Raw genomic sequence first — 14,396 nt, 5'->3', positions numbered from 1 at the left:
CCCAAACCTTCAGCTCATCAGCTCCTCATTTGTTTCAGCTGCGTGGGAAGATTGGCCATAGAGGGGTGGAGTTCCCGACCCTACCAGCAGATGGAGCCATAGCTGTCTGGGTTTGCAGCCACCTCAGGGGGATGTAACGTCCCTCCAGGACACAGCCTCTCGTGACATCACAATCTATAGAAACAAAAGTGTATCCAAAATGTATACACTGATTGATAGAATTAAGACATATTTTCTTCTTTTTTCTTTCTCTCGCTCTCTCTCTTTCTTTCTTTCTTTCTCTGTCTCTCTCCATCCCTCCCTCCACAGAGCACTTAAACGCTAGCTTTGTTCAGTTCCTTCTAGATGTAGTAGAGGAGGGTCTTCCCTCTGACCCCACAGAACAGCTCCCTGACCTCTGTGTCAACCTCATCCTGGCCTTCAACCTGCACCTCACAGGTGAGATGACAAAGGCTTTAGACAGCAAACACCTTTTCTTTTAGCAATCTGCAGTTGCTACATCCATTTTGGACTTGATTTTTGAAGAATATAACTTATAAATGCCTCGAGCTTAGTTCAACTGTCGCACCCCATCAGAACCCAAAGTATAAGATTGTTTTACTCCAGTGTTTGTAAACAAAGTAATAGTAAACAAACACTGTATAGCCTCAAAACATGGTTAAAATTATCATTGTTATATCATGGATGGTCATTCCTTGCATCCATAGATCTGTCTATAAATTTGAGTGGTTACATTTCTCCAGCCCCATCCCTCAGCTTTTTACCAAAACATTGGCGGGTAAACACTTTGTTATTGTTTCAACTGTGGATTACCACTTTAAAGGGCTACTTCACTACTTTCCAACCTCATATTCATCATGATCTGCAGCACCATACCAGTTAATTCTGTATTTAATCAATGTGAGGTTAAGAAATTGTAAAGTGCCCCTTTAATGTACTGTCAGAATGGGGAATGGACTGCTTTATGTTTTGTGATAAAGGAGACCCAAGTCCTCTTATGAAAGATTTGGAATTACTTTAACTGTGTGTGTGTTTGATCTTCGAGGCGTGGTATTTGTGGTAGTGTAAAGTGTATGTTATTTTAAGGTGTATATGTTCTTTCTCTCTCAGTGCCCAGCAGCAACGTGATAATGCAGACTTTGATCAAGAAAAACGTGAAGCTCTTTTCGGAGAAAATAGTGCTGCTACTAAACCGAGGAGGTGACACACACCTGTTAACATGGATTTTAAACAATGCAATTAAATTCAATACAGTTCAATTCATTCATTCTTTTCCCCAACCCACTCTGTCCTTTGCCATTTGTTTTCTGTTTTTACATTCTCCTTTTTCCTTTTATCTCTCTCTTACTTGGTCTTTCTCTCCTCTTCAGATGACCCTGTGTGTGTCTTTAAACATGCTCCCCCTGCCCCACACTCAGTTCTTAAGTTCCTGCAGGATGTCTTCGCCAGCCGAGACTCCGCTGACATCTTCTACCACACGGACATGATGGTGATGATAGATATCACTGTTCGATGCATCTCTGACCTCTCACCTGGGGACAAGGTGACACTGACACACACACACACCACGCATCTTCCCATTGGCCAGCCAGCAGGCACGCTCGCCATGACATCATCATCCTGAACAGGAAAGTGAATATCCGCTGTATAATGACTGTGTTAATGACCTCACGTTTACTCTCTCTTTCGCCTTCCGATCTTTCTTTATTTTTTCTCCTCCTTCCAGTTGAGAATGGAATACCTCTCTCTCATGCACTCCATCATGCGCTCCACAGACTACCTGGAGCACCGGCACCGCCTCTCTGACCTGCAGGGCGCGCTGCAAAGGATTCTAAGAGAGGACGACTTGGGAGCGGAAAAGGGCGGGGCCACAGCCAAACAGATGGATAAGCTAATAGTGCAGGAGATCTACAAGGAATTCCCTCAGATCAACGAGAGCTAGGAGGACTGAATATAACAGTTCACTCATGATCCAGCAGTCTGCTCCTTTATACTGAGGGATGGTACTGTGAAGCTTCCTAGGGTTAACAAAGGACTGTAGTCAGCTACTTAGTTTCTGAGTGAACATACTATTACAACCCTCCATCACACTATTACAATCATGACATAAGAGATGAGATTAACACCTGCTGTCATGGCTGTTTATTACATCTGTTAGGTCATGATTATGATAATGTTATGTAGCTCTTATGACGGAGGATTCAAGTGAAGTGTTACCCAACAGCATACTGCATTGTGCTCTAAATGTGCTCCCTTGTACTGAGGGACCAAACTACGGTGTGTACGGAGGGCCTTGTAACCCTGGGACTAGTGTACTCTATACTGTCTTCTTACTTTGTCTATTCATGTGTCTTTATCACTCACTCTTATTCCTCACCACCAGGCATGGCCTCACAGAATGTTACTAAGACAGTTCAAAGAAAAGCCAAATGAGCTAATACACTGATAACGAAACATTCTGGTCCGGTTTCCCTAGACACAGATTAAGTCAAGTTCTGGACTAAAAAGCATGCTCAATGGAGAATCTACATGGACTAGGCTTAATCTGTGTCCGGTGAACCAGACCTCTGACAACAAGACATTCTAGGCTTTGAGGCTAGTTTAATACTCACTATTTATTGCAATGGCAATGCTGCTACATGAGCCTCATTTACCTTAATATCAATGGCTTTGATTCTCTGACTGAGCACTACTTGTTACCTTGCTTTTGCCATTACTTGTTACCTTGCTTTCGCCATCACTTGTTACCTTGCATTCGCCATTACTTGTTACCTTGCTTTCTTCCCGACACTTTATCTACAGTAACCTCCTCTCTAGGCATGGCTAAACTATGACATGCTCTAAATTCTTCTCAACCAGACAACTCCTACTCTGCTGCTTCTGCTGTAGATGGAACGTAACGGTACTGTAATAACAAGGCTGTACAACGTAACAACAAGCTGGAACACGCCGCTACTACAAACTAAGCCTTGACTAACTTCCTGTATAGCTATGGCTCTCTGAAAGGGAAGCTAGTTATTTATTCCTATGAAATAATAAGGGATTGATAAGATTCGATTGGTCAGTATTTTTTTTACTGTAGTCTGGGGTTAACTAAGTGACTTGTCACCTAAATTGATTGATTGCTTTGCCTTGATCATTTTGGTCTGAAATCTGTCAGTTACCACAGTATGGTGTGTCCCATCCTTAGGATGGGACTCCACTATGCCCCCTACTGTAATTTAACCCCTTACTATAGTACCCCGGAGAATCAGTCTACACGACACAAAGGGCATCTTAGTCTCCACCAGTTTTGCATTAAGCACAATACACATATCCAGTTTTTTTAACTTTGCAACTCTCACTCTTACTGACTTCTCTAAGTCACCCTCTCCATCAGAGCCATTTCTCTCTGTGTGTCATAGCTTCTTTTTACTTTTTACTTGGCTCTGTTAGAGCTAATAGGAGAAGTGTTTCTGTGGCAAAATAGTCTAGTGGCCATCATGATACACATACCTTTTAACACACTTAAAAGGAAGTGTTTACACATATAAACATATATATATACCAGAGTGTATTTTCTCTGACGTATGTGTTTTTATTATCCAGTGTCCATGCATAAAGCAATGCATGTGTATGTCTATATACAGTTTGTGTATATTTTCGTAAGTGTGTGTATGTGTATGGTTGTATCATTGTCCCTGTAGGTTTGCACATCCTTTGTCCCTTAAGGTACCACTGTGTTATAGTAATAAAACCAATTGAACTATATTTTCTCAATTAAATATATCTGAAATGGTTGTTCAGAGAGGGGTGATGCAACAAAGTGTATTTTCTTAATGTTTACAATCAACTAATAAACATCTCAATGAACAGTGAGTGTTCCAGTTTTGTTTGTGAGTGTACTGAACATATTTGGGGTAAATATCAACATTTTAATAAATCAGGATGATTTTTATGCAGGAGCATATTTAGCAATACCAAATGTTTGCCATTTATTTGAAATTATATTTGAAAAAGTATGGTCAAACATTTTGGGAGAGAAAATGCTTAATTCTTACTGTAGTGTAGGCCTATAAAAATATGAAGCGTTTATGGTCGGACACTAAGGCTTTACATGTGGGATGCACTGTTGAGCGCTACATCCTGAGGGGTTCGTGCTGATTGTATGGAGATTGTGACAGCTGGTTAAATGGCGTCCCTTTACAAGGGTCAGGAGAAGTGCTGTATTATCATAAGGAGACTTATACTTGGAATACGGAGGAGGAATGGAGGGAAAAAGAGAGACAGAGTGGGTGTGAATAGTTATGCACGCTCAAGTTCAGTTTTTTTGTCTTATTTGTTGTTTGTTTCACAATAAAAAATATTTTGCATTTTCAAAGTGGTAGGCATGTTGTGTAAATCAAATGATACAAACCCCCCCCCCAAAAAAAAAATCCATTTGAATTCCAGGTTGTAAGGCAACAAAATAGGAAAAATGCCAAGGGGGATGAATACTTTTGCAAGCCACTGTATGCTGAGGCAATGGAGAAAGTAGAGGAAGATGGGTCAAGGGGATGGTGTGAGTAGTGTGAGTAGTAGATCTGTACCAGTGCAGAGGGATAAACCAACAAGTGATATATGTTTCAGTAAGATTGGATTTTTGGCATTTATAGCAATGGTTATCAACTGCACTGCAGGGATAAAAAAGTAAGTCACAGAAAATAGAGGTTGTGGTGTCAGCTGCAGAGAGGTATTTGGGTGTGCTAGATTTGACATCAGAAGAGTTACAGGGTGTTAAGTGGTGATGTCCCATCCTTTCAGGCTGTTTTTTAGTGAGTGTAGGGTTAGATGGTAGGGTATATATATATACATATATATATATTTATTTATTTTCCAAAGTATAAGGGAGTTATACTCCAGTCTAGTAGGTGGCGGTAATGCAACATTTATTGGATGCCAACCGCCGTTAAACCTCATCGAAGAAGGTCGGACACTAAACGAAGAAGGACCAAAGCATTTGTGTAACAGCCAATTCGGTCCGGGCACATATCTGGGTGAAAGGTCTGCATTGGATAACACGACGGTGACTGTCAAGAAATATACCTCTCATTTGAACCGGTAGTAGCGACACAGGCGTAACCTGTTAGCTAGCTAATTATTTTCTGAACTAGTTACGGGTCATAACGACGCAACATTTTGTGTTTTTCTTTTCTTGTTAGCTGTCTTTTCTTGAACAGAAACCATGTCTAAACAGCAGGCGATAAGTCCAGGGAAGAACTTCTTTGCTGGGGGCTTTGGGGGTGTCTGCTTGGTCTTCGCTGGACATCCACTTGATACCATAAAAGTAATTATTTATTTCTCAAAGTAACTAATTCCTCAACTAGCTAGCTGTTAATAATATATTGCCCCCTATGCATGCCTCACGAGCATAACTTTCATTGGTGTCTGCTGCACGCAGCATTCAGCAAACTAATCAATGAAAATGTATGTTTACAGATGTATAATTGGTTACTGGATGTGAGTGTCGTTGTTCTTTACATTTGATACAACTCAATGAGGTGGAGTGTAACATTAGACCTTTGACCTATATGGCCATTTCTGTCATACCGCACTACCTTAGCCCTATGACAGTGACGGGCATGTCATTACAGATGTATTATCACATGAGCCACTTATAGGAAATAAGACATGCATCTTGTAAAAGGTTTATTAATTTATTTTCGATTTTTTATGTATACATTTCTTTCTTAATCCTGTGTGCTTGGTTATGTGCTTAATATGCATTTAAAGTGTATAATCCAACTGCTATATGTTTGTACAATTTGAAAAGTTTAATTAAACAAAAAACAAATATATACACAGTGCCAGTCAAAAGTTTGGACATACCTGCTCTTTCAAGGTTTTTCTTTATTTTTACTATTTTCTACATTGTAGAATATTAGTGAAGACATCAAAACTAAGAAATAACACATATGGACTCATGTAGTAACCAAAAAAGTAAAAACCAAAATATATCTTATATTTGAGATTCTTCAAAGTAGCCACCCTTTGCCTTGATGACAGCTTTGTACACTATTGGCATTCTCTCAACCAGATTAATGAGGTAGTCACCTGGAATGCATTTCAATTAACAGGTGTGCCTTGTTACAAGTTAATTTGTGGAATTTCTTTCCTTCTTAATGCGTTTGAGCCAATCAGTTGTGTTGTGACAAGGTAGGGGTGGTATACAGAAGATACCCCTATTTGGTAAAAGACCAAGTCCATATTATGGCAAGAACAGCTCAAATAAGCAAAGAGAAACGACAGTCCATCATTACTTTAAGACAAGAAGGTCAGTCAATATGGAAAATGTCAAGAACTTTGAAAGTTTCTTCAAGTGCAGTCGCACAAACCATCAAGCGCTATGATGAAACTGGCTCTCATGAGGACCGCCACAGGAAAGGAAGACTCAGAATTACCTCTGCTGCAGAGGATAAGTTCATTAGAGTTCACTGCACCTCAGAAATTGCAGCCCAAATAAATGCTTCACAGAGTTCAAGTAACAGACACATCTCAACATCAACTGTTCAGAGGAGACTGTGTGAATCAGGCCTTCATGGTCGAATTTCTGCAAAGAAACCACAACTAAAGGACACCAATAAGAAGAAGAGACTTGCTTGGGCCAAGAAACACGAGCAATGGACATTAGACTGGTGGAAATCTGTACTTTGGTCTGATGAGTCCAAATTGGAGATTTTTGGTTCCAACCGCCAAGTCTTTGTGAGACGCAGAGTAGGTGAACGGATGATCTCCGCATGTGTGGTTCCCACCGTAAAGTATGAAGGAGGAGGTGTTATGGTGTGGGGGTGCTTTGCTGGTGACACTTTCTGTGATTTATTTAGAATTCAAGGCACACTTAACCAGCATGGTTACCAAAGCATTCTGCAGCGATACGCCATCCCATCTGGTTTGGGCTTAGTAGGACTATCATTTGTTTTTCAACAGGACAATGACCCAACACACCTCCAGGCTGTGTAAGGGCTATTTTACCAAGAAGGAGAGTGATGGAGTGCTGCATCCGATGACCTGGCCTCCACAATCCCCCGACCTCAACCCAATTGAGATGGTTTGGGATGAGTCGGACAGCAGAGTGAAGGAAAAGCAGCCAACAAGTGCTCAGCATATGTGGGAACTCCTTCAAGACTGTTGTAAAAGCATTCCTCATGAAGCTGGTTGAGAGAATGCCAAGACTGTGCAAAGCCGTCAAGGCAAAGGGTGGCTACTTTGAAGAATCTAAAATATATTTTGATTTGTTAACACTTTTTTGGTTACTACATGATTCCATGTGTTATTTCATAGTTTTGATGTCTTCACTATTATTCTACAATGTAGAAAATAGTGAAAATAAAGAAAAACCCTTGAATGAGTAGGTGTGTCCAAACGTTTGACTGGTGCTGTGTGTGTATATCTATATATATATATATATATATATCTTCCTCTATACATAAGTAATGTCGTGTGTAGGCCTATAGGGTGAGTCTGTTCATATCCTCCTCTCTTAGGTGCGTATTCAGACCATGCCTGTGCCCGGCCCTGGCGAGAGCCCCCTGTATAGAGGCACCTTTGATTGTTTCAAACAGACCCTTGCCAAAGAGGTGGGTAATAGTAGGCCAATGGCTTTTTGGTTTTCCGTTCAATGTATTTGTTTGTTCACCACTCTTTGCGCTCTCTTATTCATTCCTTTTCTCTCTCATGTTCTCTACAACAGGGGTTCAAAGGCCTGTATAAAGGTATGGCAGCCCCTATCATTGGAGTCACACCCATGTTCGCTGTTTGCTTCTTCGGCTTTGGCCTGGGCAAGAAACTACAACAGAAAACCCCGGACGATGTCCTTACGTAGGTGATTGTTCCATAGTAGAAAGTCTTCCCCATTTTTTTAAATGTTGAAATTGTGTGCGGGCAGGTGTATGTATGTATGTATGTATGTATGTGTTGTGCATAACCATCTGCTGTCCTTCTCAGGTATCCACAGCTGTTTGCTGCCGGCATGCTGTCAGGCGTGTTCACCACAGCCATCATGGCCCCTGGAGAACGTATCAAGTGTCTCCTACAGGTGAGAAACATACAGTACACAACACAGAACTGAACGTAGGTTAATAGGATTAGGTTAACTGGGTTTAGGATAACAGGCTGAGGTCAAAGGAGATGCGGTTCAGTGAACTACACTCACGTGATAAGGAGCCTGGCCAGAGACCGGAAGACTTGCGCTGCCTAGCTCTGTGGGCTAACGCAGTCTTGTGGCATGCAGAAGACCCAGGGTTTTAACCTAGTTGGTTACATCACATGTTATGTGTGGATGTGTGTACAGATCCAGGCTGCCAAAGGGGAGGTGAAGTATGCTGGGCCCATGGACTGTGTGAAGCAGCTGTACAAAGAGAATGGGATCAGGGGAATCTACAGAGGCACTGCTCTCACCCTCATGAGAGGTACTTACTGACTGAACATTCACTGAGTGTACAAAACATTAGGAACACCTTCATAATATTGAGTTGCACCCCGCTTTTGCCCTTAGAACAGCCTCAATTCGTCGGGGCATGGACTCTACAAGATGTCGAAAGCGTTCCACAGGGATGCTGGCCCATGTTGACTCCAATGCTTCCCACAGTTGTGTCAAGTTGGCTGGATGTCCTTTGGGTGGTGGGCCATTCTTGATACACACGGGAAACTGTTGAGCGTGAAAAATCCAGCAGCGTTGCAGTTCTTGAAACACTCAAACCGGTGCACCTGGCACCTACTACCATACCCCGTTCAAAGGCACTTAAATATTTTGTCTTGCCTGTTCGCCCTCTGAATGGCACACCTACACAATCCATGTCTCAAGGCTTTAAAATCCTTAATTAACCTGTCTCCCCCTTCATCTACACTGATTTGAAGTGGATTTAACAAGTGACATCAGTAAGGGATCATAGCTTTCACCTGGATTCACCTGGTCAGTCTATGTCATGTTCCTAATGTTTTGTACACTCAGTGGAAGTCTTATACCCGTGTCTCTGATATCTAACTCTTTATCTAGAATCTAGATACTTGTGTTCAGTAGTGATTGTGTTGTTAAGACACAACTGTGAGTTTTTGCCAGTAATTCTGACAGTTTGTTACTTGGTTTCTCAGACGTGCCAGCCAGTGGGATGTATTTCATGACCTATGAATGGTTGAAGCGCCTCCTCACACCAGAGGGCAAAAGGTGAATGTGTGTTTACTGTGTGTGTATGCAAATGAAACCCTAAGCACGTGTCTTTGTCCACCCCAAAATATTTTTACAGCTGTTTAGTGAATCTCTGTATGATTAGCTGTTTGTATCAGTGTTATTGTTTCAGTGTGCCGTGTAACTTCTTTATGTCACGGCATGTGTGTATTGTTTGTAATTAATCGGTGATTGGTTCCACAGCCCCAATGAGCTGAGTGTTCCTAGTGTTCTGTTCGCTGGAGGGATGGCAGGAATCTTTAACTGGGCCGTGGCCATTCCCCCCGATGTACTCAAGTCTCGCTACCAGACAGGTGTGTCTTTGGCATTTCTGACGTTGCCCCATTTTTGGTGTAAATACTGTATAATAGGTATTTTTTACCAGGTTGGAGTCAATTCCATTTCAATTCAGTCAATTCAGGAAGTAAACTGAAACTACAATTCCACTTTTACATTTTCCTCATAGAAAATCATTGTGGAAAAATGGAATTAGAATTAGAATTTCAATTTACTTCCTGATTTGAAATAGAATTAACCTCAACCCTTACTGTCTTACCTGTCTTGTGTTGTCTTTTTTCTAAGTGTAGTATACAGTATATAGCTGACCAGCCGTACTGTCTGTTTGGTTTAGAGTAGTAGAGTGACTAAAGTCGTCAGCATGCTTCAGTTCGGTTGGCGCCTAGCTGAACTCGGCTAGCTGAACCAAACGAGTGTGCTCGCATTCTCCCTAAAAAGACCTTCGCTTGAAAAACGAGAAAAAGCGGCAATAGTACTGTTTGTCCATTTTGAAATGCCGTAGACAGTATACACTTCCTCATAATAGTCAGAATGAATCTAAGATAACTCAAGAAATGTGTCATTCATTTTGACGTTTTTGCCGAGGAGATCTTAGTCGTGCAATTTGACATCTAACTAAGATTTCTCAATGACAAAATGTGCATGAAAACAAGTTGTCTCTCGTTGAATGACAACAAAGACTTTATTGAAGAATCCCTACTGTTGACTAATCACCGAAGAAGGGGCATAGACGTCGGCTCCGAACTTCGGCTTGCCTCCAGAAAAGAAATGGTGTGCCCGAACAGCCGAAAAAACCCTCACCGAAGTCCAAAACTAACAAAAGCGTCACAAAATGTCATCATAATACTGTATATGCACAAACTCTTCAGAACTGTTTCGGCTGGGAAGCATGCGGACGCCTTAAGTGTACTGTGTAAAACAGTAGTATGACTGAAGCCCTTTCTCTCCTCCCAGCCCCTGAAGGGATGTACCCTAATGGTTTCCGGGACGTTCTACGAGAGCTACTGAGGGAGGAGGGCGTGGCCTCTCTGTACAAAGGCTTCACCGCTGTCATGCTCAGAGCTTTCCCCGCCAATGCAGTGAGTACACACACTCTACTCACATACAGCCTGTTAACTCTCAACACACTCACTGGTCAGTCAGAGATGGTACTCGCACATGCTACGTCCACCATACTCAGCCACTGATCTCCTATTAACACGTAATTACAGCATATGATACACAGAATAAACAGTATGGTTTAGTGTACAAAATGTTTATATTGCCTGCATTCTACAGTCATAATACTCTCACCCCTTGCCAGTAGAAATGTTACAGTTTTCATGAAGTCAATTAATGGTGACCACATTGATCTATCTTCCCTTAGGCTTGTTTCCTTGGGTTTGAAATGGCCATGAAGTTCCTGAACTGGGCAGCACCCAGTCTGTGATCCCTGTCCACGGCCCAGACTTAGACACCAGAGACAGAACTCAATAACACAGAGGATTACCGATGGACACCAACAGTACTCACAAACATATACACTTACGCAGAGATACACATTGGACATCTGACTGGCATACAGACTGAGAAAGACACACACATTGTAGAGGTGGACAAAGAGGGGACACACACATTGTTCTCACTCCTTGGTGTTTTACTTGCATTAGTTTTTAGTGTTTTTAATTAGAAAATGTGTGAATTGAACATGTGCCTTTACTTACTCAGAGTGAGTCTGCATATCAGGGAATAGGTACATTTTCACAGGTTGGGTATAATGTGTGTTAGTATGCCATGTGTCTGTCTCTGTGTGTGTGTGTTTAAAAACAAAATATATGGCTTTTAAAACATACCAGGACATTAAAACATCCCTGTATAGTCTCATTCCAAACTGTGATCCAATAACCAAATAATCGCATTGGAAATTGTTAGTTGATTTATTGAATGAATTAATCATACTTTTCTCCAAGGTTGTTGCAGATGTAGCTTATGCCACAACATGGAGAACCCTCATTGGGCCATTGTCTCATGTTTGTATGTGTCATTATGTATGTAAATAAATACAATGAAATCATAATCTATTTCTAATTTCCAATTAGAATATCTTATTAAACGTGTATAACTATCTATTTATGCTGTGGTGGGTTCACATTGTGTTGTTGTGCCTTTTGAAAAGGGACATCTAATAGGTGTGGTGGTCAAACAGGTCCTGGTGATTTGAAAATAACCCCAGCCCAGCCCTAAAAATACATTTTACCCAGACTGAGCACCTCGGGTCAAGGTCCGATACACAATAGGCCTATGGTTAGAGACCGGCATGAATTACATTTGATCTGAAAAGTTGTGACATAGCCTAGTACGCCCGGTCAATACTTTCCGATACGCTGCTTCTAGTCTAAATGGGGAAACCGGTAGACCAGTCAATCAACCAGTAGACGCGGACTGGGAGTGGGGTAAAATGGGTGGGTTTCGCCGGGGGGGCAAAACAGAACAGCGCTGTGCGCATTTAGCAAAGTATGCATAATATCAGACCTTAACTAATCTTCGAAAGGCTACATTGCAAGGAGGTCGGTAAATTGGTTACAATTTATTTGTTTGATAGCTGTCATTGGTAGTTTTTAGTAAATGTATTTATGTTTGACATTTATGCTACTTTGATATTTTGACATTTAGGCTACTTTGATATTTGCCATGGCCGCTGATCATTGAACTGGCTCTCTTTATTCTCACATAGCCTTGGCAACATTGGATATCAGGGAATGCATTTTATATTGGACAGACACGGAAGGTTATATTCAAATTCTATTGTATTTTAACTACTTATTCTATTTAGCATACTTTATGACTAGGCCTAGGCTAAGTTTGACAAATCCCTGGTCTTGGAAATTCTTCATTATTATTATAGGGTTCTATGATTTTGTGATTTTTTTTTTTAGGCCTATTGTTATGGATTAGGCAGATTGTTTTACTCAAATTTGTATTTTTTACTTGTCAAATATTATTATAGGCCACCATAGCTCTATGATGAGCATCGAGATACCTGTTGGTTTGAAGGACATGCTGCAAGGATACACTGTGGAGGTATTACGGCGCAGACCGCCAGATTTGGTTGAATTCGCAATCCAGTATTTCACGCGTCTACAAGAGAGCCGAAAACACGACAAACATGCGAACTTCAGCCCCGCCAATTCTGCTCGAAAAGGCGTGGCTTTTGATAGTAATTCGGTTGAATCAGATGAAGACTCTGATGACTATAGTGAGTGACATTTTCCATCTCTATTTTGCCACAATGATTTGATTATTAAATATATGTAAATATTTTCCCATGTTCTTTATTTCTGTTAACCTTTTTACTCAATTATTATAACTTTTTACTCGCTCCCACTTGCACACATAGGCTAATAGACTACATAAATAACCGCACAGAATGCATAATGAATCATAATATTAGTTTCTATTCGATAATACTATGAAGTGCTTTTAAAGTCATCCTATCATCTGATAACCTATGGCAATGGAAAAATGTGTTCTCAAAGTAACGTGAGGGCCCGTGTAGTCATATGATTTTGTCTTCCATTGCCAGAGGTTATCAGATGATAGGATGCTACTGGGGTATTTTAGCCTACTGAATAGCTATTTGTCCTGAATTATTTCATTATTCAGTAGCCTATTTATAGCGACATGAGATAATGAACGTTTGTTAGAGGGTGTCTCAACCACTTTTGATAAATCAGTTGCTGTGCCCTGACAAAAATGGTTCAGGGAGAAAATAAGAGGATACTGTTGGGTGTATCTATGTAACTATATTCAGACAGAATTGAGTGTAAGCTAATGTGTTTCAATCGATCCATAAGAACAACTAATATTGATGTTCAGTGGGACCAACTTCATTTCTAGTGCTGAAACATCTCTCTCTCTTTCTCTAGTGCCACCTCCCACCCCAAATAAATACAGTCGCAGAGTATCTGGTGAGCCTCATCATTGGGTTTTGCATCCATTATATGCGGTGTATGAAGAATCTTATTTCAGTCTCTCACTTGTGTGTTACAGTCACAACATTCCCTTTGAGAGTATTTGTTTGTCCCCAGTGTGTGTCACAGTGTTTTTTTCCCCACAGTGTGTGCGGAGGCCTATAACCCAGACGATGATGAGGATGAGGACTTTGAGCCAAGGGTGGTACACCCCAAATCAGACGAGCAGCGTCGCAGACTCCAGGATGCCTGCCGAGATACATTACTGTTCAAAACCCTCGACCAGGTAAAGTATTGTATTTAAGCCTCTGTCTTCAGGTATTGAGAGTTACTTGTAAGTTAAGAGGAAATACAGTTAGTCTTCCTGTTATTTATCTTATGTTCAGTTATGAACAAAACAAACACCCTCTCAATAGTCATCATAACACATTGCAGTTTGTATTGATTTATACTGAACAAAAATATAAACGCAACATGTAAAGTGTTTCATGAGCTGAAATAAAAGATCCCAGACATTTTCCATATGTACAAAAAGCTTATTTCTCTCAAATTCTGTGCACACATTTGTTTACATCCCTTTTAGTGAGCACTTCTCCTTTGCTAAAATAATCCATCCACCTGACAGGTGTGGCATATCAAGAAGCTGATTAAACAGCATGATCATTACACAAGTTCACCTTATGCTGGGGACAATAAAAAGCCGCTCTAAAATGTCCAGTTTTGTCACACAACACAATGCCACAGATGTCTCAAGTTTTGAGGGAGCATGCAATTGGCATGCTGACTGCAGGAATGTCCACCAGAGCTGTTGCCAGAGAATTGAATGTTAATTTCTCTACCATAAGCGACCTCCTACATCGTTTTAGAGAATTTGGCAGTACGTCCAACTGGCCTCACAACCGCAGACCACGTTTAACCAGTCCAGGACCTCCACATCTGGCTTCTTCACCTGCGGGATTGTCTGAGAC

The 14,396-nt window shown here is 41.1% G+C and overlaps 3 protein-coding genes across 4 annotated transcripts in view; all 3 read left to right on the top strand.

The window, feature by feature from the left end:
* Positions 1-3,854, top strand: part of LOC121575456 (NCK-interacting protein with SH3 domain-like) — a 37,759-nt gene extending 33,905 nt beyond the window's left edge. For both annotated transcript variants that reach the window (XM_045223053.1, XM_041888585.2), the window contains exons 10-13: positions 310-438; positions 1,111-1,200; positions 1,371-1,543; positions 1,727-3,854. In XM_045223053.1, the coding sequence (XP_045078988.1) occupies positions 310-438; positions 1,111-1,200; positions 1,371-1,543; positions 1,727-1,942 (608 nt within the window). In that variant the 3' untranslated portion in view covers positions 1,943-3,854. The remainder of the gene's footprint in view (positions 1-309; positions 439-1,110; positions 1,201-1,370; positions 1,544-1,726) is intronic.
* Positions 3,855-4,993: 1,139 nt separating this feature from the next.
* slc25a20 (solute carrier family 25 member 20) lies at positions 4,994-11,534 on the top strand. The gene is made up of 9 exons (XM_041888574.2): positions 4,994-5,305; positions 7,503-7,595; positions 7,709-7,836; positions 7,963-8,053; positions 8,309-8,426; positions 9,109-9,181; positions 9,386-9,495; positions 10,433-10,557; positions 10,845-11,534. The coding sequence occupies exons 1-9, from the start codon at positions 5,204-5,206 to the stop codon at positions 10,905-10,907; spliced, it is 903 nt and encodes a 300-aa protein (XP_041744508.1). The 5' UTR covers positions 4,994-5,203; the 3' UTR covers positions 10,908-11,534.
* Positions 11,535-11,937: 403 nt separating this feature from the next.
* The window catches only part of LOC121575440 (cAMP-dependent protein kinase type II-alpha regulatory subunit-like), a 13,729-nt gene continuing 11,270 nt past the window's right edge, over positions 11,938-14,396 (top strand). Inside the window, exons 1-4 of the mRNA XM_041888563.2 lie at positions 11,938-12,024; positions 12,465-12,713; positions 13,384-13,425; positions 13,575-13,714. Of these exons, the coding sequence (XP_041744497.1) occupies positions 12,479-12,713; positions 13,384-13,425; positions 13,575-13,714 (417 nt within the window). The 5' untranslated portion in view covers positions 11,938-12,024; positions 12,465-12,478. The remainder of the gene's footprint in view (positions 12,025-12,464; positions 12,714-13,383; positions 13,426-13,574; positions 13,715-14,396) is intronic.

This window comes from Coregonus clupeaformis, chromosome 10 (assembly GCF_020615455.1).
Source record: "Coregonus clupeaformis isolate EN_2021a chromosome 10, ASM2061545v1, whole genome shotgun sequence".
Classification (NCBI taxonomy): Eukaryota; Metazoa; Chordata; class Actinopteri; order Salmoniformes; family Salmonidae; genus Coregonus; species Coregonus clupeaformis.
The sequence above is the reverse complement of the archived record's forward strand: the minus strand, read 5'-3'. Positions and strand labels throughout refer to the sequence as shown.